Raw genomic sequence first — 21056 nt, forward strand, 5'->3', positions numbered from 1 at the left:
TACTGCAGTTTAGATGTACCATAAAACTGTGAAAGTAAATTGCTGAGTAGGAGATAACAGCCAAAATTTTGCCCAGTGTTGCCACTCAGACTCCAATTAATATGTTTAACCTAAACAATTCTCATTTGCTTCCCTACCTTCCTTCTGGTGCTCCCAAGCAGAATAAAAGTTACATTCAGGATGAAATCTAAATGCAGAGGAGATATTGCCATTTCCACAGCATGCAAAAAGCTTTGATATTTCCCCAAATCTCAGCAGTTTGACTTTAAAATGATAGTTCAGTTTAAATCTAACCATCTTGCTTCAGGATTGTTCTGCCTGCCAAAGGAAAATGAAAAGCCCCCTTTTAGCACAAGTAGATTTCTCTTGTATTTTTCTAAGTGCCCAAATAAGTGGGGAAAAAGAAATTCTTGTTAGATGCCCAATCATCTGACGAACAGCTATTTTCTATCACTTCTGTACCACATACCCTGGAAGTTTCCAGTGCTGTAAGTTGAAATCCTCTTAGCTCAATGAGTGATAATTTATTGTGAAAGCCTTAGACATATTTCATTATTTTCTTTTTTATTTAATAACATCTATTCCCACTAAGCACGAGAAGTATACTTACTGGAGGTGCTATAAATTTATACAGGGAAGATCCCCTCAGTGCTAGGAACTTTGGTGTGTACATTCGATCTTGAAGGGAGTCTTGTTCCCGTTCTTCCGTCCAGCCCATGTAGACTATCTGACAGAAAAATCAATAGTGTTGACAAATTTCTCAGACACTTTCTTCAAATGAATTGCAAATATTTCATGCAAGTAAGCTGATGTCTGTCAAATTTTACATAGCTTGAACCATGGACACTATATGGTGTATTGGCAGTTGACTTACAATCATACACTTGTATAAAGAATGCCTGTTATGACAATCCAAAAACATCAGAACAAATATTTATTCTACTAGCAACAACGAAAAAGCTAACCCACATACTCAGTGGATGTTAAAGTTCTATTATATCACTAAAAGCTGACATATTTGCTGACAGATCACTTCAGAGGAGTTTAATGCAAGTGAAGTGTAAGGAACTACTAGGCAGGAATACAAAAAAAAGTAACTGTTGTTACACTGCAATGTAGATACAGTCTCCACACACAAGTTCACAATTATGCATTAAACAATATGATCTTACAAACTTTATTTCCAAATAATGACAAGATTTTTTTTCCCCCTCCAGAAATGCCTATGTAAGACTTTTGAACCTCCTTTCTTACGAACAGCAAATTAACAGACTGTTTTCAGGTGCTATTTTGAACAGACTTCATCTACATCTAAGAAGTAACCAGAAGGCTGTTGACTCTTACGACTACTTGCAGATCTTCCGACATAGATATATGGACTAGAACATATTCAAACCCATTTTAGGATCTAATTCCCTACCTATCCATCTATTACGTTTGAGCAATTCAATATCAAATCCTTAAAGAGTAACAGAGTATGAGTCACCACTATGCCAACTTCTGGAGAACATCTGAACAGGGAGTAGACACAGCATGCAACTTTTGATTTATAACCATACCATTAGGAATAAAATACAATTTCCAGTGTGCACTGGTACACTACTGCTACGGAAAATAGATCAACCCATATTTCATACAGTGCTGCTAATGGAATAGATCTATTTTTAAATTGCTTTGTGAAACTGATTTCTACATTAACTAGGCATGGGGCATTCTCTGTCTTAATGTCAGTAATGAATATATAAGGGAAACAGTTGAGGAAAAATAACTACAATCATATTAATAGTCAATGAGTTTGTAAGTTTACCAATGATATAAATGTACCTAAAATGAATGTTTGTACTGCATGTTTTATCCTTTGAGATCTTATATGCCACGTACTTTTTAAAAAGTGATTTATACAAGTTTATTTCATTATTGTTGGGAAGAGAATTTTCATCAACAATTCTTCATGGAATATATATTAAAATAAATGGGGGTGTGTGTCTGGTTTTGGTTTGGTTTTTTTTTTCCTTTTCTTTCTTGTGTTTTGGTTTTTGGTTTTTTTGTTTGTTTGTTTGTTTTTTTTTCTGTTGGATTGTGTTGCAACACACTGGAAAATAACAGCTTTTTCAAATCCCTATGTATGAAATCTACACTACTACTCTCCATCACAGTTTACCAGATATTTTATGGTCTGTAAACAGAGACAAGGAGAAAGCCCATTCCTCTGACCCTTACAGTGAAATCTCAGCATTTAACTCTTTTGCCAATAGCAAAGACTAACACTGTAATATAGTCTCAGGTCCCATGATTAATATGTGTTTAAGTATCTGCTGGTTTGGTGATTAAAGAAGTTTATAAAACTGAAAAAGAAGACAGAGCTGTACCACAATACTCAAGAATCAAGCAGAGTGCTCAACACTATATTGTCATGCAATAACTAAAAAAGCCACATTCTCTGAAATCTCATCCATTCCTGAATGAAGAAAAAGTCAGAAAAAAAACCCAACTGACAGGTACAGTAAGAGAAGTTTTAAATAATTGCAATTAAATATTTATTCAAATTTCCCTCATTTCTGCTGTTTTGTATGTTACCCAATGCAGGATAGGCATGGATCCCCATCCCTCTGACTTGGTGGGAATCTGTAGAGCTCAGTGACTGAGAGAGACTACAGAAAAGAGTAGAAGTAGTATAAAAAAATCATACTACTGTGTAAAAGTTTGGCACATTTTCCTCTCTGTAACTGAAAGAGAATGAATGATCTCTAATTTCTAGGAATTGAGACATCTATGCTTTAAAATTAATTAAACCGAATTGATTTGGTTCTATCTTGATTTGTTTCATTAAAATCAGACACACAGTAAGATATCATCTTGCCTGATGATATTTATTATCACTGTAGCACTGTATGTAATCTGTTTTCAGATACGTTTTTCTTTTTCACATTCCTCATTTCTACTTCTGCTATTCACCAGAATAACAGGATACAGTCAGTCATGCTGTGCAGATATATTGATATTTCACATTTGATTGCCTTAATACTAAAGTACCATGAATTTTCTCTTTTAGATATTTCTCCCTGGCCTCTGTAGATCATGAAGAGAAATTAGATTGATTTTTCAGACAACCTGCTGTACCAAGGTTTTATTAACAAAAAGGCATTTCTCCTTCAGACTGAATACTTACTATTAAACATATAGAAGAATTGTTAAGCAAAGGCTGTATGATTATAATTAGGAACATTTACAAAGTTGTTTGAGTGCATGTGCATATTCACGTGTGGATTAAAATAGCATGGGCTAAATTCCGGAAAACTGAACAAATACTTGATAACTATTTTACTTATGTGTTCCTTAAGTGGTCTCCGTTTATCTAAAAACACTGAATATGAAGTTAAATAAAATATTGTAATTTTTATATAATGAAACTGAGAAACCATTGAAAATTATTCACTTATGAGATAAAATAGAGGCCACTTTCTTGAGACATTTATGTTACTGGTAAATATTTTGACTTCTAAAAAAGCTTTGACTGTGAACATCTTCAAAAAATTGTTTATTTGGAAAGGGATCTTAACTTTCCAAATGAATAATTCTTGTGTATATATGTATTGAAATAGTGAACGAATATGAAATTTGAACTGTTGGTTTTGGAACAGATCTTAATGTTGTACATGTGGACTTGGCCCAAAATAAGGAATTTCATGAGATTCTATCTAAAAAGAAATATCTACAGCCACAGACAATTGATGAATGGAAATAAATGTGAATCACAAATAGACAGTGCATAGCATGCCCCTTTATAAATTTAAAAACCAGGCTAGTTTTTCAATCCTAGAAAAAGTTTTTTTGAGTCCCTATAAACTGCTGACCATTATCAACGCAGGTGGCAGTGGTGGGGAAAACAGATTTTATTTGTGATAACATTCCACTTCAAAGAAAATTTTTGAAGTCCTGGTTCCTCAGTTACCTGAAGCAGCTCATTCTTCAAAATAAAATGGTGACACAGATTAGTTAACTTAGTGGCTGCTGGTTCAGTAACAAAGATTCAATAAGTTATTATAGTTTATGAGTTAAACCATGTAGATTTAAAAAAAAAAAAAAAAAAAAAAGAAATATCTAAATTATAAGTGAAGCAGGATGCTTTCTTCAATCAAGCAAGAGAAATTGGCATAAACCGCCATATTTCATAACCGTCCAACATATTTCTAAAATGACTTCTATAGCCCGGACTTTCAGAGAGACTTCTCCAGAGTTTTTACACAAATTTTATTATATTTTAGGAAGAAAAAGAGAGAAATTCCCCAAAATGAAATGTAAAATGTACGTGACATTACATGAATGAGGCGATTCAATGATCAGAACAGATGCACCAACAGCTTTTTATCTTGGAAGTCTCATATTCATACTCATATTATTTGGAACAGTGCTGTAGGGCAACAGGGTAAACATGGAGTCAGAAGACAAATTAATATGTCAGACAACATGGGAAAAATGATGAGGGATGAGGAACTCATATGATGCTCTCTACTGTGGTTTTCTTATTGTTTTCTCTGTTTTATAGTCTTAAAATTCATTATAATCAATTGTTAGCAGAAAAATAATAAAACCACACTAAAGTGGAGAAAAAAGTGTGATTGTAATAAAATCATTGGCAAAAACAGTCCTGTATTTAAAAGGCTTAGGATTTTTATGCTGTGTAATAATTTTTTTTAAGTCAACAGGAAAACTGATCATATACAATTTCAAATGAATGCTAGAAAAATTTTGCTGTGCTGTAAATGTAGTCAAAATGTCTCCTATCCTATTTTTCAGGTCTGTGAAAAACTTGGTAATCCTTCCATAAATATATATATATATTTAAATTCCTGTGAATTATCTTCTATCTTCTTGCCATAGTCCACTAAACCAAGGCAGTCTGCATATGAAAAATGATCTCAAAGAAACAGAAGACAAATGGCAATGAAAGATCTTTCAGATTAGATTTAAAATAATTTAAAGTCTCATTTTCTTCATTGTGTTTTGTGAACAAATAAATGTCAGTAATGGTCAGTATTTTCTAGAAAATAATGACATGAAATTATTAATAGCAGAGGAGCAGCTTTCACAAATATCCCCTTTGACTTTTATTTCTGAACCTCAAAATTTAGAAATGAAATATTTTTGGTTTGAATTGTGGATGGACATGGTCCTGGGCAACCTGCTCCAGGTAATCCTACTTTAACAGGGAGGCTGAGCAAGATGACCGCCAGAGGCTCCTTATATGCTCAACCAATCTGTGATTCCATGAAACAAGAAAAACTATGAATGTATAAAAAGAGAAAACGATTGCTTGCAAATTACTTTTCCCTTCATTTCCCCTCCTTTCTATCCTATGTGCTTTAAAGCTACCACTGACAAAGATCACCTTCATATTTTTGAACCACCTACGTACTACCTACTAATGGATCATTCAATGTCTAAGCATTTCCCTTATTATTGGAGATTATGAAATTATTATGGAAGATTCTAAATTTACACATTTATTGAATCTCATATGGCTTAATTTCCTTCTGGGTAAAACTCATGCTGTCATCTTGTTACCAGACCAAAGCTGAGTATAAATTTTCCATTTGTTTTTGTCCTGTTCTGTTTTTCAAACAATCACACAAGAATTAAGGAAATATTTAGGAGTCTTGTGGTAAACAGTACCAGAGAAAGCAGAAAATACTTCTTAATTACGGAAGATGATTTTTCCCTTACACTCCAGATAACTGAAAACTGATATCAAAGACTGAAAACAGAGTATATTTGCTTTCTTAGCACACAATATCATAACCAGAGCGAAGACAGTTGTTTAGGGCAACAAAACTTGCCTATTCCTCTGCAGACATCTGTCCAGTATTTACAGCACTGTTTGAAAAATCTGCATTACAGTTTGCATTACATCCAGCACCATCCTATGAGAAATTTTAGCATTTGCTCAATGAGATCTAGCAGATCTTGCTAGAAATCAAGACTATATTGACTACTTCATGCCTTCACTCCCTTCGCAGATTTGAAAAGTGATGGCTACATGTAGATAAAGGACAGCTTTCTGAAAAGGCAAAGATCTGTACTTTGCTTTTCCAGGTTTCTCACAATCTTCTTGTTGTTATAATCTGCTAATCCAGAACAACATTTTGTCTCATCCATTCAGTTTTTCACCCAATTTTACCTGTTAATAGCTACAGTTTACTTCAAAGAACTCATTTTATTTATTTAAGACTTGTAAGTATCTGTTCATTGCAATAAATTCTTCTAAAGACAAAGTCAATTTGAACATTAATTGGGCCTTTGTCAAAATGTGCCTTTGTCAAAATGTCAACATTAAAAGATGGGGTTATTTTGCTTCCCTTAAATTATTCAAGTCAATGAATAATTACATGTATTTAAAATTCATTACAATATGAATTTGTTCATTTTAATAGAGCATTAGCATTTAGAAAGTATAGCATTCCTGTTTAAGACTATTTCCAAGAAAGACTGTATGCAGCTGTTTTTACAAAGATGGATTTCAATGAAAACTGCAGTACTACATACCAATCTATATTAATTTGGGGTATGTGTGTGAAATTACTAGAAGGAATCAGTACAAAAATAGCTCATGCTACTCCCGACTTGCAGGATATTAACTGGGTAATTAAAAGAAAAAAATCATCAACTAGAGCAGTTAGCCAGCATATGGGAAAACCCCCTGAATCGCACAAGGGATGTGTGCATTTTACAAGGGATTGAGTTAGGTATTCTCCTGGTTAATAGGTATGGTAGCTAGATGATGAAAAATATATATCTTGCGTTATCTAGACCAACCCGACTTCCTCACTTGAATGAGGCCTCCTTTCTTCTTGCAGACACTTCTCTTCTTTACCTGCCACTTAACTCACCTTTGGAGCCATTTAGCACATCCCTGAGCAGGCTCATTTGGCTGCCGGGTTTATCACTGAGGAGACTCAGTCCTGTTGCCATCACAGGCATTTTACAGCTGAACCTAAGAAGCTTCAGATCTTCTCTGATGCTCTCAGCAAAGCAGCTCTCGGCAAACTCTTTGATACCGAGCAGGTCTCACACCTGTCCTGGCTAAAAAAAATTACTATATATCACACAGTCATCATTCCCTCTCCTTTTGCTATTGTGTAACTGCAATCAGTAAGATCCTGTGTTGTTTTTTTTACTGGGAAAACCATCTTTGCTACATTGTCATATTTGAATTCCTGCCTGTCCATTTTTCACCTACTGAATTTACGAGCAGGCCCAAGGAGAGTTATCAATTTTAATCCAGGATAAAATTTCTGGGTTTTTTGGGGGATTTAAACAGATAACAGTGCAATAAAGCAAGCTCAACATTCAGGTGGCAAGAAGGTAAACATCATCTATTCTGAAGCCCAGTAGCCTGACCGTATTTAGGACTTATCTTTTGATTAATGACTCTTTTTTTACCTCTTCTAAATGTACACAGTATAAAGGTAATACATTTTTGAGACTCTCAGATATAAATGGGTCAAACAAAGAAAATATTTCAGATAATCAGGCTGGAGGGTATGGCCTCTCCTTTCTGATGAACAATGTGTCACATTCATCATTGAAACATTCAGCACTGAAACATGCTGAATGAAGAAAAAGATCAGAATATTACAAGTCTCTAGACAGTGTCTTTCAGACTTTTGATGGTACCGCCAAGCAAACAACTGATGTATTGCTCTTTCTCAGGTACCACTGTGAGTGAATCACTTATGAAAGCATTTATTATCATTCTTAACTCTCTCAAGGAGTAGTTTTTAATTAGATTTCAATGACTGGTTCCCGATAGTGTTTTGATTTCCATTTTCTGTTTCTCTGAAAAGGACTAGTAAGTAGAACTTGGACAGGACTAGTGCAATTTAGGCTATCCGGCTGTCTCTGAGAGATCATGCTACTCATGTAGCTGCTTTGCTCACATCCTGAAAACCTGCTAAATTTCTGCTTACTGAGCTCTGCCCAAAGGAGAAGGTAACTGTAAAATTGTAAGCACCCCAAGTGTCTGAGAATACAGAAAATATAGATGATGGGTAATAGATTAGACTTGTTTGAAAATCATTTTAGCAATATAAACTTTTATATAAAATTACATTTCTATAGACTTAGAAGTTTACACTTCAACGTGTTCACAAAGCCAGAATAAAACTGCAAACAGTGCATACTTAAAGCTGTCTTTAGTCTCTGGTGCTGCTGCTTGCACAGCGAAGTAAACATAGCTGAGAGCAATCTCTTTTTTGGTAACAATTTTGGTCACAAGACCTGACTTACAAATATTTTTATAACTTTGTGAGATTGTAGTTTGAACTATTTTCAAATTAGCAGTGCAGCTATATATGTAAGTATACAAAAGCCTGTTTCAGATTAAAACATATTTAGATGTTTCATCCTCTGATGAAACCAAAATCGATATTCTATGGAATAATGTTATTCATAGCTACTGCGAGAAGACTATTAGGGAGCCAAATTTTTACTTTCTGTTCTTAGTCATTTAAATAGCAATACTTACAAACTCATAAAATTAGCTATTAATGTTTGAAAAACATCTTTTGCTATTTATACAGATAAACTGTCCTATCTGATTATTAAAAAAAAAAAAAAAAAAAAAGACTTCTGCAAGCTTTAATTGTTCTTAAGGCTTTCTCAAGGCACTCAGCAAGCACAATTACTGCTTATATGCTCCCAGAATAATAAGTATAAATAAAATCTCCAAAAATAGTTCAATAAATTTGGACTAGTTGCCTTTTAGCAGCTCATTCGATTTTTTAAGAATTCAATGCATGTAACTGAAAGAAGAAAAAGTCATCAAGAGGTGAAATTTTACTTTCAAAAGTACAGAAGTTACTCAGTTTTCTGCATAAATCCACTGGCTTTCAGCTTCTATAATCCATGTTCAGTTAATGAATTGTATTGAACGAAGAGAGCATGACTGAAGAAGCAGGAGTAGTGATATGGGTTTTTTTTCCTTCTTTACCAGCACCATGATTTTGCTGTGAGAAAGAAGGTCTATGAAAGATCAACTGGTGGTTAGGTAACTTTTTTTTATTATGAAAAAAATTGATGAAAGTTCAAGGAAAGTTGCTAATTTCTAAGAACTCACAGCATCAAGGGAAGGACTGTATTATTACAAAAAGCTGAAACACCATTTGAAACCAAGTTTCACATTCACAGAAACGCACATAAGGAAGCTCTTATTAGAGCCAATTCAAAAATAATAATATATATAATCCTTCAAAGATTAATGACTATTGCAATCAGAAACATGATGGTAAGTGATACACAGCACTGGTGGGTATGGTGTAGTCAGCATTTCTTTACAACTATTAATGGGGACAGATGTCTCTTTCAAGTAAAGTTATTGAATTTTCCTCTTAAACTTTCTGGGCATCAGTACCTCCAGCAACTGCCAATCAGTGCATAGCAGCAAAGTTTCCTAAGAGAAGGGAAATAATGATGAAGTCTTATCTACTAGATGGATTAGTCAGAAATAACTGAAGGTCACACAGCTCTCCTACAGAACGTGAAAATCTACAGATGAGAAGTGTTTGATGCATCTGCACAGTGTCTTCAGTGGACCAACATTAATGATGCCAGTTAATAACAGCCAAAATAAACAGGCAGTATAAAAATTTAATGTTTGAATCAATAAAGAATACTCCCTAAGGTAATTTTATCGTTCATTCGCTATACCAAATTATCTTTTGTCTAATGAATTCACAGGTTTTGAGATCATTAAGCGATAGATCTAATTAAGCTTAATTTCTAAGTAGAAATGATAAATATTCTTCTTGTTCTATAAAAAATGAGCAATGCTGTAAAACTTCAGTTCATATTTCAATTCATATCATGTAATAAGAAACTGTAAACTGATCCATAAATTTCACATGTATGGATAACACGGTGATTCCTTCCTTCTCGGAAACATCTGACAACGCTTATGCTCTAATCTTGCTTTAAGGCAAAGTATATTTCAAAGACATATATAAAGAAATTATCATAAATAGGAGGAACAGCACACAGAATTCTGAAAGCAAGACATTCTCACAACCATATTGGTCACTTATTACATACTTGACAGCATTAATAGGAGTGACTAAGCATTTTCTTTTTTGTTAATCATTAACCTGATTAACATCTGACAAATAAGATGTTATTTGCTTTGCTTTTGAATGTATAAAATTGATTTAAAGTAAAAATTCTAGACAATCACCAAATTTACCAAACATAAAAAAATCACTAAATGAAAAAAAAAGTTAAAAAATACATCTAAAATATCAGCAAAATCATAGAACAGAAACACACAGTTTGAGCTTTCCTTTTTTGTTTCACATAATTCAGCACGTCAATCTAATGAGCTAAATGCCATTAGAAAAGCAAGCTTGTATTCATGCTTGTTTCATACTTCCTAGCCACATATCAAATATCAGAGAATTGTGAAAGCCATAATTATTTTTTTTTTCTTTTAAAAGGATTTTCAGTGGATTTTGAAGGGCTCATAAAGACTACTTTGGAAAAAAACTATAGTTGAATGGATAAAACTTGCAGTATTTTAACACAGTGATCCCAAAGAGTATTCATCTTCCATTACAGTTAAATAGAGATAATATTATGGGTCATTGCTCTTATCTTTCACCTGCCTTCAGAGTTTGAACTTTCAATCACAATAGCCTGAAAAATAAACTATTTTTATAAAAACAAATAAATATTTTGCAACTGAAATCCAGAGTAAATTCTCGCTAGATCTAGAGAAAGAAATGAATTCATTATCTTGTAGCATTATGTAAAATAAATCACCTACAAAAGCACCTTTGATGTCTTTTAGTAAAGAATACAGAAATTTTTGAATTATTTCTTAGTGAGAGTTGTTATGAAATCTCCATTCTTAAATATATTAAGAACGTGACTGGGCAAAGTCCCAGGCAACTTGATTTATGTTGGGGTTCTCTGAGAAGGGTTTTGACCAGATGACCCACAACAGCTCATCCAATCTAAATAATTCTGTTATTCTATGAGTCTTCGACCTCAAAGCAGTCATACCTGTCTTGGAATCTTTTTAAAAAATAGTTCTGACTTACTATTCTTAGCAAACCAACTTCAGCATCATTTTTGTTACAGTGTCACATTACTCTTTAGCAGCACACAAAGTAGTACATACCAAATGTAGTAGTTCACGTTTCATAATCCTTTTGTAGCTGTCCAGGTTTTTCTGAATTCACCAATTCTATATCTACCTTCATTTTCAATGGGGCAGTGTATCAAACTTCTCACTACACACTTTCATCCTTAAAATGTACTCTGGAAAGGAATTTTTAGTACAGACTGCTTGCAGGTAAGGCACCCTTGAGAATGAAGACAGTGGGACTCTTCTATTGCTCAACAGCTATTGAGAAACGAAAGATGAATCCTATCATCCCATCTCAGTTGTTTCCAGGATGAAGAGCAATATTTATGATTTGTGAAGGACTGATATTCTATGGAGATTGAGGAGGAAAGGAAAGACGAGGTGAGAAGTCAGATGAGAACAGAGTTGCTAAATATCTTGAAATTACTTGAAAGTCAATTTACTCTCTAAACAGAATGGAAAAGCCGGTGTGTAAAAGGCTAATGATGTATAACTTGCATTCTTACACACTCTTAAAGTAAATAAAAATCTTCCTAAATTAATTACTAAGAAAGAAGAAGTGGGGCTACTCTATTTTCAAACAGTGGTACCCAAATACATCTGTGTTGAGAACAAGAACCAGAATGCAGTCTCATTCTGAGGCAGCAAAGCAGAGGAAAGCTACTGCTAAAATATCTCCTCTGGAATATCTCCTCTGGAAACTGCGTATATTCTACATAATACTGTTTTCATGCTTCTCTTCATAACTTAACTTTTAACAACTTTTTTTTTTTTTTTGCTTTGTTAGAATAAAGCTTGTTTTAATTTGCCTGGTGTTTACATTGAAACTAGGCTATCCTAAGGATCTTTGGCTGGCCACGTCAATGGTCTCTGACAGGGAGTTAGCAGTAGAGTTCATAACATCTATTGAATGCATGTTACACAATTATTTTTCGACAATGGGGTGATGCCTGTCAATAGTTGACTTCTCTCTGACATCTCAGTATTTCCATGGATTTTGTAGTTTCACTAGAAAAGCTCAGTCCTTAAGGAGTACTGGGTAACAATTATTTTGAAATACCAGAGCTTTCTTCCATTCAATTTTTTTTTAATGCAAAGTGTCCCACCATCATGAACAACTGAAGGATACAACCCATATAGCATGAAACTGCCCCGAAGTTAAGATTGGGTCCTGAATGAAGCTCTAACTTCAGTGTTAGGCACTGAGGCTCTGTACCCACGGAGAGCTCTACAGAGGCACAGGAAGGCTCCTTCAGCCACAGAGAAGACAACATAAAAAATCTGCTGTGGGTGCCATCTGTGTGGCTGAAGGAAAGATCCTGATGGAATAATTCAAGGCCCTGTGAAGAGCAGACAGTGACCTACAGGAACTTTATCAAACAATTGATGGATCTAAACTCATAATTAATACTTAGCCAGAAGTCTCTCCTCTCACAGAGGGCATCTCTTCTTCAAGGCCTTCGTGCATAGTCTCAGGGGTTTAGGTCCTTTTTGTGTACTCTCCTTCCCCACTCTCTGAGGTTGGTTTTGAACTGCAGCCTACTTCAGCAGGAGGGGAAGGAGAAGCTGCCATATTATCTCACCTACCACTGTTAGGGCAGGCTCAAGGGAGCAATAGGTTGGAGTGATGAGTAACTACTGCTTCTATTAAGCCAGTGCTATAAACAGTAGGCTGTTAAACAAATAATGGGAAGCAGCATGACTTCTGGCTGCATATTTAAAGAAAGCAGCTAGAAACTGCATACTGTCTTATTATGATCCTGCTGAACTTCAGGGGAACTCTGAGCATGCCAGTTGGATTGAGTGACTCTGGACACTCAGCACCCACATGCCACCAGAGCCATCAGGTAGAGACATGCTTTAGAGAAAGAAGCCAGTTATCTGTCTGGACCTTGGCTGGAAGTTCCCGGCTAGACTATTGCCTATCTACTGCTTCAGGCCCTTTCACCTCTCCATACCTGCACCATTTTCCAGAATCATTCTTCATAAGTAAAGGTGGGCTTTAAATAAATAAAATGTTCAGTTGTCAGCTCCTGATAATTGTTGATCTATTTGCTCGGTCATGAAATAGGGTACACTTAATAAGTTTGGTTTCCTAAAAGAGTAAGACTGAAAGCAAAAATTCTCTAATGTGCTAAACATATAACAGATATTGCTCAGTAAACAGTGTCTCCTTACCAGGAAATATAACTATTTAAAACAACAAAAAAGTGTCCTTATATTACGAATTTCTAGGGGAAGTTTCTGTATTTGCAATTAACTACATTTTTTAACATTTACCATCAATTATATTGTCAGTATTCCTTCAGACATTTTCAGTCATTAATACTTCTTGGGGTTCTTTTGCTTCTTCATCTGTAGGTAACTCATAAATTGTCAATTGCTTTGCAATGTTTTACACATCAACTATTTTCTTAAAATCAGGTAATAACTGTATTGCTAGTACCATGGTCTATGATTGTGATGAAAGGGAAAAGATCAATGGGGATCTATGGTCCACAGAATTCTGTTTAGCCACTGTTCTTAGAAGTTCAAGACATTAAACATTTTTCCTTTCACAAGGTATGATATGAAGCACTGATCATCCACATAGATGTAATATAAGTGAATGAGAAAAAATGAAAAGTTTATGCACCTCTCCTTTTAAAGTAAACTGTAATTAAAAATACTTTCTTTAAGGCTTTTAAGTCCCATGTGCTCCTTCAATAGAAGATCTACAGTTAAAGTGTATGCTTCATTGATTCCAATTAATTTATTTAGATGATACAATTCCCCAAGGAATAACGTGTGTATAGGCTTACTGAACACCTTCATTCTAATCTACTAAAATTAATGTTATTCTTGGGAACTTTTACACTCACTTCATGCAAAAAAAAGAGACATTACAATAAAGCATTGCAATGTTGTTAATTCTAGCCTCAGCCTCCAATGAAAATTCAAAAATAGCCAGAATGAACAAATTAATATGAGGAAAGCTATGGATGTTAACAATTCCTGATTTAAGGTGAGGTTAGAGGAAAAAAAAGCAAGTTTTCCCCATACCAAATCTTTCAAAGTATAACTAAAAAAAAAGATGACCTCTATCTTATGTGGATATGGTGACTCAATTTCTTTCTCTTTCTTATTTCCTTTCTTCATTAACACTTTTCAGGAACTTATCAGAAAGCAGAGAGGTACAGGACATATTCACTATTCAAGGTGCATATTTTGAAACAAGGATGTTGAAATTTTCTTCCTGTCCTCCTGCTTTGTTGGTATGTTTGGATAGTAGCTAAAAATCCTGTCCTAGAATAAAACACATAAAAAAGATGCAAGTGTTTATTCTATTAGGAAAAAAAAAATAGCCCTATCTTGGCTTATGATTTGCTACTTATGCTTCCAGTCTCATACATCATAAATATCCAACTGTCCCCAAAAAATTGCCTTTTAAATTCCAGCTATCCCTTTCACCGTACAATTTACGCTACATATCCCACTTCTGTGTAAGTGTTAAAACATCAGATCCAAGTATGTTTAGAGACTTAAAGCAGGTTTTAATTATATCATGCATATAAATAGAACACAGGGATAAAATGACGCAACAAGAGCAATCCTTTCAATTGCTTTTTAATTTCAGTGGTTTCTCACTGTCTAACCTCATCATAGATACAGAATTATGCTTCTGGGAGGAACTGCAATCATTTGTCCATTTAAAGCTTTATGACAAATCAAGAAGCAATGATTCCTCTGCCTAAATCTGCTGGGGGGAGTCTGATTCAGAAGAACCTTGGATGTGTACAGGCAGGGTCTGGTTTATTAAAAAAATTAAGATCATATTGTTGCAAAAAGTAGCAGCTGAAGAGAAAGCCCTTATTATGGCAACCTATCAATTAGAGCACTCACAAAGTCAGTGTGTCAAACCTGTATCTTTCATCTTCTAACCTGACCATCAAGCTAAAAGCTCGTGTTGAAGCTATCACTCTATGCAGAAAGATATGCAAGACCCATGGGATCAGAAAAATCCCAATTTCACACCTGAGAAGGGTGTAAATCAAGGTGAAAGATCTGGTAAGAACACCTTAAACTGGAAAGCAGCAGATTGAGCTATCCACTTACCAGTTGAGTACTTTTAAGCCATGACTGTCACCCAAACATAGGCATAAACATATTATTTTGTAAAGTACACGTACAAAGTACATGATGATCAGAGGGCTGGAGCACCTCTGCTATAAGGACAGGTTGAGACAGTTGGGGTTGTTCAGCCTGGAGAAGAAAAGGCTCCGGGGAGACCTCACATCAGCCTTCCAGTACCTAAAGGGTCCTACAGGAGAGATGGGGAGGGACTCTTTATCAGGGAGTGTAGCGACAGGATGAGGGCTAATGGTTTTAAACTGAAAGAGGGGAGATTTAGATTAGATATCAGAAAGAAATTCTTTACTGTGAGGGTGGCGAGGCACTGGAACAGGTTTCCCAGAGAAGTTGTGGATGTTCTAAGATTACCAAGTCTTCTCTGTCATCTACCCTTAAAATGTCACTAAATTGTCAACTGTACAATATCTAGTAACTCTTCTTGCAGAACCAGAAAATAACTAACGTTTGTTTACCTGTTTATCAGTTTAGGATTCCACTTACTAACATATAGTTGTTGGACATGTCTGTTTATTTCAATCAATTTTAAACGTCTACAGTAGAATAAGGTGTTTAGACTACCCTCATTCATATGCCTTATTTAAGTCTTAAGGGGGGAATACAGTACATTTATCCCTGCATGGACTGAAATCTGAGCACAGATCTAACATGGATGTGGTCAGTAAATTTAGTTGGGAAAAACTTGCCCTTACTGAAAGCAATTTTCAGGGAGCGACATTAATATTGCAAAGCAAAATAAGCTAACTAATACTTGTTATACTAATGAGTTAGTATTATAAAAAAATAGGAGAAGATAAATGAGAAAAATATGTAAATGAGGGTGAAATCTTTACTTGAGACAAAATTGAATTTGCTGGACATGTAGAAATGATTTGATACACAGCTTGAGACTTATAGTTTGAGATTTAAATAAGAACTTGATCTAATCACTCTTTTCTATCACCTACATTTCCAGTGGGTGTCCAAATTACTTCCACCCTCTCATGAACTATAGGGTATGCAGCCCTAAGATATAAGCACCACTATCCAATAAATGCATCAAGTGACTCACAACATGAATGTTATCTAGCTCATCAGGTAATCCACCATCATCAGTAAGCAGTTTGACCTTCCTCTCAAAGGTCAACATGTAGGTTTCCTCAGCCTAAAATCTCTAACAATCTATGGTGTGTATTGCCCTTCTAGAACTTTTTTATGTCCTGAAGTTCAAAAGCTACTCTGAACTACAAAGGGAAAAAAAAAATCTTTTATTGGCCACAGGAAGCACAGTTTTTATAACAGGCTACCTCAGAAGCACCTAAAACAATTAAAGAAACTGCTCAGTGAAAAATATTTTATGTCAACCAACCAAACATATTTTCATATGTCTCTCTCTCTCTCTCTATATATATATATTCCTTTTATTTTACAGAAAGCATTTAAAATATTAATAAGTAACATAATCATTTCAAGGGTTTATGTTACGGAGTAATAATCCACACCAAATGCCATAGATGGCTGACAATACAATGCAGAGAATTAGCACAGCATAATTTACACCCTATTGTGCACTTCTGCTTAATTTAACAGCAAGAACTCAGCTCCCCCTGTGTGTTTTTATAAACATTTTTACAATAGAAACATCGTTCTAGAGATTTTCCTTCAAAACAAACCAGATCAAATCCTTACTGTGACAACAGATGGAGATAGAGCAGATGTACCATAGGACCTGAAAGTTCAATAGCTGTCAGTCAAGAGCTGCAGAATGGCTACTCTGCGGAACTTCAGTAATGGTATATTGAAAAATAATTAATTGAACAGTCATGCAAAATCAGGAAGAAAAAGATAACAAAAAAGAAAAAAAAAAACAAAAACAAAAACAAAAAACCCCAAAATGAACACCTAATGAGAGGGAGTATAAGCACTGTCCTTAATGTACTTCTAGAGTGATGACTTGATTTTCTTTGAGGACATGTCACCATTCAGTATAAAGTAGAAGTTTAATCAGTCCACTTCAAAAAATATTAAGGGGATGGCAATGTCATCTTGCAGGTTATTATTCTGCAATTAAAAAAAATAAAATGGATTGTGTTGTGTTTCATACAAATGTTTATCACTAGAACAGATGTTCTACCAGTCCACCTGAGCAATGCAATTCACCTTGAAGTGTAATAGAGATACAACACATCTGCAGCAAAGGACACTGGCTTGATTGACAGGCAAAGCAGCCACCATGACATTTGCGTGTATTCACCTTTATACAGCGTTTATAAGCTAGGTTTTATTAAATAAACTCACTGAGCTGAATTTTTAGAAGTGATTTCAAATGAGATTGACTAACTGCATAACTTTAATCAAGCTGAATAGCAGCCTATTAAGACCAAACATGAGGTGATATTACACAGCTGCATGTAGTTGTTCTTATTAAATTATATTGAAAGCAAGAGAAAATGGGCATATCCATGTATATTTGTGAACATCATCAAGAATGTAAATATGCCTGAAAAACACTGGGATTCATGACAACTGACTGCTGTGGAATCTGTCATGCACAATTATACACCAGTTTCTTGCCGTGGTGTGGCATCAGTTCATTATTCCACAATGTTGTTTTAAAACTGGGTTAAACACAGTTGTGGAGAAGGAAGCACTCTCTTTCTCACTCTCATATAATTCTCATTATAAACTGCTAACTTTGAGCAGGACTGCTACCAATTCTTTTCGCATAAATGCAAAAAAATTCTAGAGGGAAAGATTCTTCTTAAAAATTAAAATTATTTATTGAGAATATCTTCTGTAAAGACACGACAAATCTTTCAAAAATGCTCATGCTGCCTGTGGATAGAAGAGAAATAGTGTTCAACTTAAAGGATTACAGCTTTTTTCTCCATTATCTTCTAAAGGATCAGAAGACTTTGTAAGAAAGGCTATCTAATGTTGATTTCCCTAGATGCTATCAAGCTAATTTTCAGCTGAGCTCAGCACATTCACAGATTCATGGTGGATAATGTAAAGACCGGGAATTGAAAAGGAATGGGCAGTGCTTGGCCTCAGTACACCACCCCATTGAGGCAGGGTGTATTTTCGTGTTGTTTGGAAAGGTTTAGCAGGGAAGTCAATGCCACCTCTCAGAATTCACCTCCCTAACGATAGCTCTCGCAGGAGCTGACATTTGCTGTACTCTGTGTAACAGCCAAACAGCAGTGATGAGCTCCAAGAAAAGGAAACATGCCTGTGTTTCCTCTCCCATCGTGGCTGATCAAATAGAGAACGTTCTGGCTGAAACCTTGAAAAATTCTGTTCTTCATGCCTCTCTGCTGTGAGATCTTTATCATTTTTCCTCTGGATTTATGGCAATTTTGTCTATGATATAGTATTATTTTTAGTGCCTATTTAAAATACATTTTATGCTTTCAGTATCAAGTTATCTAATTTTTTTTTCTCAACTACTTCCTGGTTTTCTCTTAGATCGTACTATATGTAGCCTGTGCGTATAGCATCAATATAGAAAACATGACTTGATTCAAAGATGTTGCCAATTTTCTAATTTTTTACCACCTTCAAGTGGGAATCATTGTCAGGTCAGACAGGGGGAACTTTATTTCCCTCTTCTCCCACAATCTTTTTCACGAACTTTTTTTCTGTGTAGTCCTCTTCCATTACTTTTGCATCATCTTCCCACCACTATTAAACATATTAAGACCATTCTCAGAACTACTTATTGCCTCATGCTGTCCATATAACTATCACTTTATCGGTACTCATCATCTTTGAACATTTAATTTGCAACAAAATGTATCTTATCTTTCAAATAATTTGTCAGACAAACCTACTTTCACAATTACTGCCTTAAAGGAAAGCTGTGTAATCAACAAATCTTTTCTAATCACCTTTTCTCTGTTCTTTTTAATTTATTGCAGACATTGAGACATTTGGATAATACTGTCAGTGCTACAGTAGATTCCACACCTATGTAAGTTCATTTGTTTCCATATTGTAATGCTAATGGGTCTGTCAGTGCTGATATTTTCTTCTCTAAATCAAGAATATATTCATAAAGGAATTATAAATGGATTGGTTCCTTGAATCTAGTTTGACAACTGCCTTTCTCCTTTTACCTTTACCAACTAATTAAAATCCACATGCATATATACATAGATAAATATTAACTTTATTTATCTGTATATGTACATCTATATGCATATATACATATGAAAATTCTAAGTGAAAATAATCTTCAAATACCCTGCTAGTCCTCATAAAAAAACCCTATGGGCATTCATTAAGTGAAATTAAGGATGCTTTTTTGCCTTTTTTTTTTTTTTTTTTAAGCATAATAGGATGAAGACAGCAGCCAAAAGATTAACTTGTAATGTTGCCACTGTTGGAAAATTCTACAGACAGTTTTGCTTATATAGACAAAGGTGTAAAGTCAGAAGTTTCACATGAATTTTAGATACTAGTAATATCTAAATGTGAGAATGATATTAATCCCCTTAATAACTGAGTATTTAGCAAAAGGAGGATATTTGACAGAAAAGGTTAAATACTGAAATCGATTGGTATTTATCATGAATCTTTTAGATAGATATATGGGGAAGAAATGTAAAATATACTGTAAAATTTTTATCACTGGGCAAGAACTGAAAAGCCATACGATCATACAAACCTTTTGCACCTGTATTGATTAAAGATAGTACTCTAAAAATTCTTAGTCAATAGGTGTTTTTCAATAAAGTGACTTTAAAGACATTTCATTATAGGGACTTAGAAACTGTCGGAGTTTGTCTTATCACTGCTTTTTATCGAACAAAATGCATAAGCCATACAATAAGACATAGAGGCATTTCCATCCTAAACATAACTTTCTTGTAGTTTGGATTAATCATGTTAGGTAAAATATATTGTAAGAAAAAATCTAGAAGTAAAATCCCAATCAGATCAGTTTCAGAGTTCAAGTTCATGATGTGCTTGCAGAAACAAGTTAAAACTAGCTATTCAACCTCTTAGACAAAAATGTATTTTATTGAAATAAATGTCAAGATGACAAAAGTAGTCAAGATGATAATTTAATATTCAGCTAAAGAATAATGTCCTAATGTAACAAATAAAAAGGACAGTTCCTTCCCTGTATACCATGTTAATGTCTGCTGCATACCAGAAGCCAGAAATTAACTGTACATCCATGAGTCTTTTCTGACTCTTCTCAGAAATACCATATTTAACAAAAATTAGGTTATATTTCTTAGTCCCTTCTACAATAAAAAACTGCAAGCCTCTTTACATAAGGTAAACCAAATGGGAGTCTATTTTTGAAATTAATATTCCCTAAAATTTCAAGATACCCATAGATCAATAAACCTTTTCCTTTTCCAGTATTTAATGAGCATTGAGATCTTATCAGTCTCACTGCCCATCAAATCGGCCTTTCTCTTTTCAGTTTGATCTTTTGTCTGACTTTCTTGAAATGGTCCATGGTAATTCCTTTGGAATAAAGTGATTGATGCTGATGAGAGAAGAAAGCATTAATTGCAGGCTGCCCTAACAGACAACATGACCAACACACTGTTCAAGCCAAGAGAGTTATTTCTGCTTTCCACTGGAATTCTAATGATTAGGAAAATGCCTTACTGACCATGCATGCCAAGAGTATCCAAACAGCAGAGATCACGGAATTTATAAGTTAGCCTGGTGGGACATTATAACTGTTGTTTATATTTTTGTTGTCTTTTTTGTTTTTCACAGTAATAAAAGCAAAAAATAAGTCCAGAGTAACACATAAGAGTGAAAATGGAGCTAGTTAACTATTTTT

The 21056-nt window shown here is 34.6% G+C and overlaps 1 protein-coding gene across 1 annotated transcript in view; it reads right to left on the bottom strand.

Moving 5' to 3' along the window:
- The window catches only part of SNTG1 (syntrophin gamma 1), a 150331-nt gene that overhangs the window by 47712 nt on the left and 81563 nt on the right, over positions 1–21056 (bottom strand). The window contains exon 12 of the mRNA XM_074146787.1: positions 611–727. Coding sequence (XP_074002888.1) covers positions 611–727 — 117 coding nt within the window. The remainder of the gene's footprint in view (positions 1–610; positions 728–21056) is intronic.

This window comes from Numenius arquata, chromosome 4 (assembly GCF_964106895.1).
Source record: "Numenius arquata chromosome 4, bNumArq3.hap1.1, whole genome shotgun sequence".
Taxonomy (NCBI): Eukaryota; Metazoa; Chordata; class Aves; order Charadriiformes; family Scolopacidae; genus Numenius; species Numenius arquata.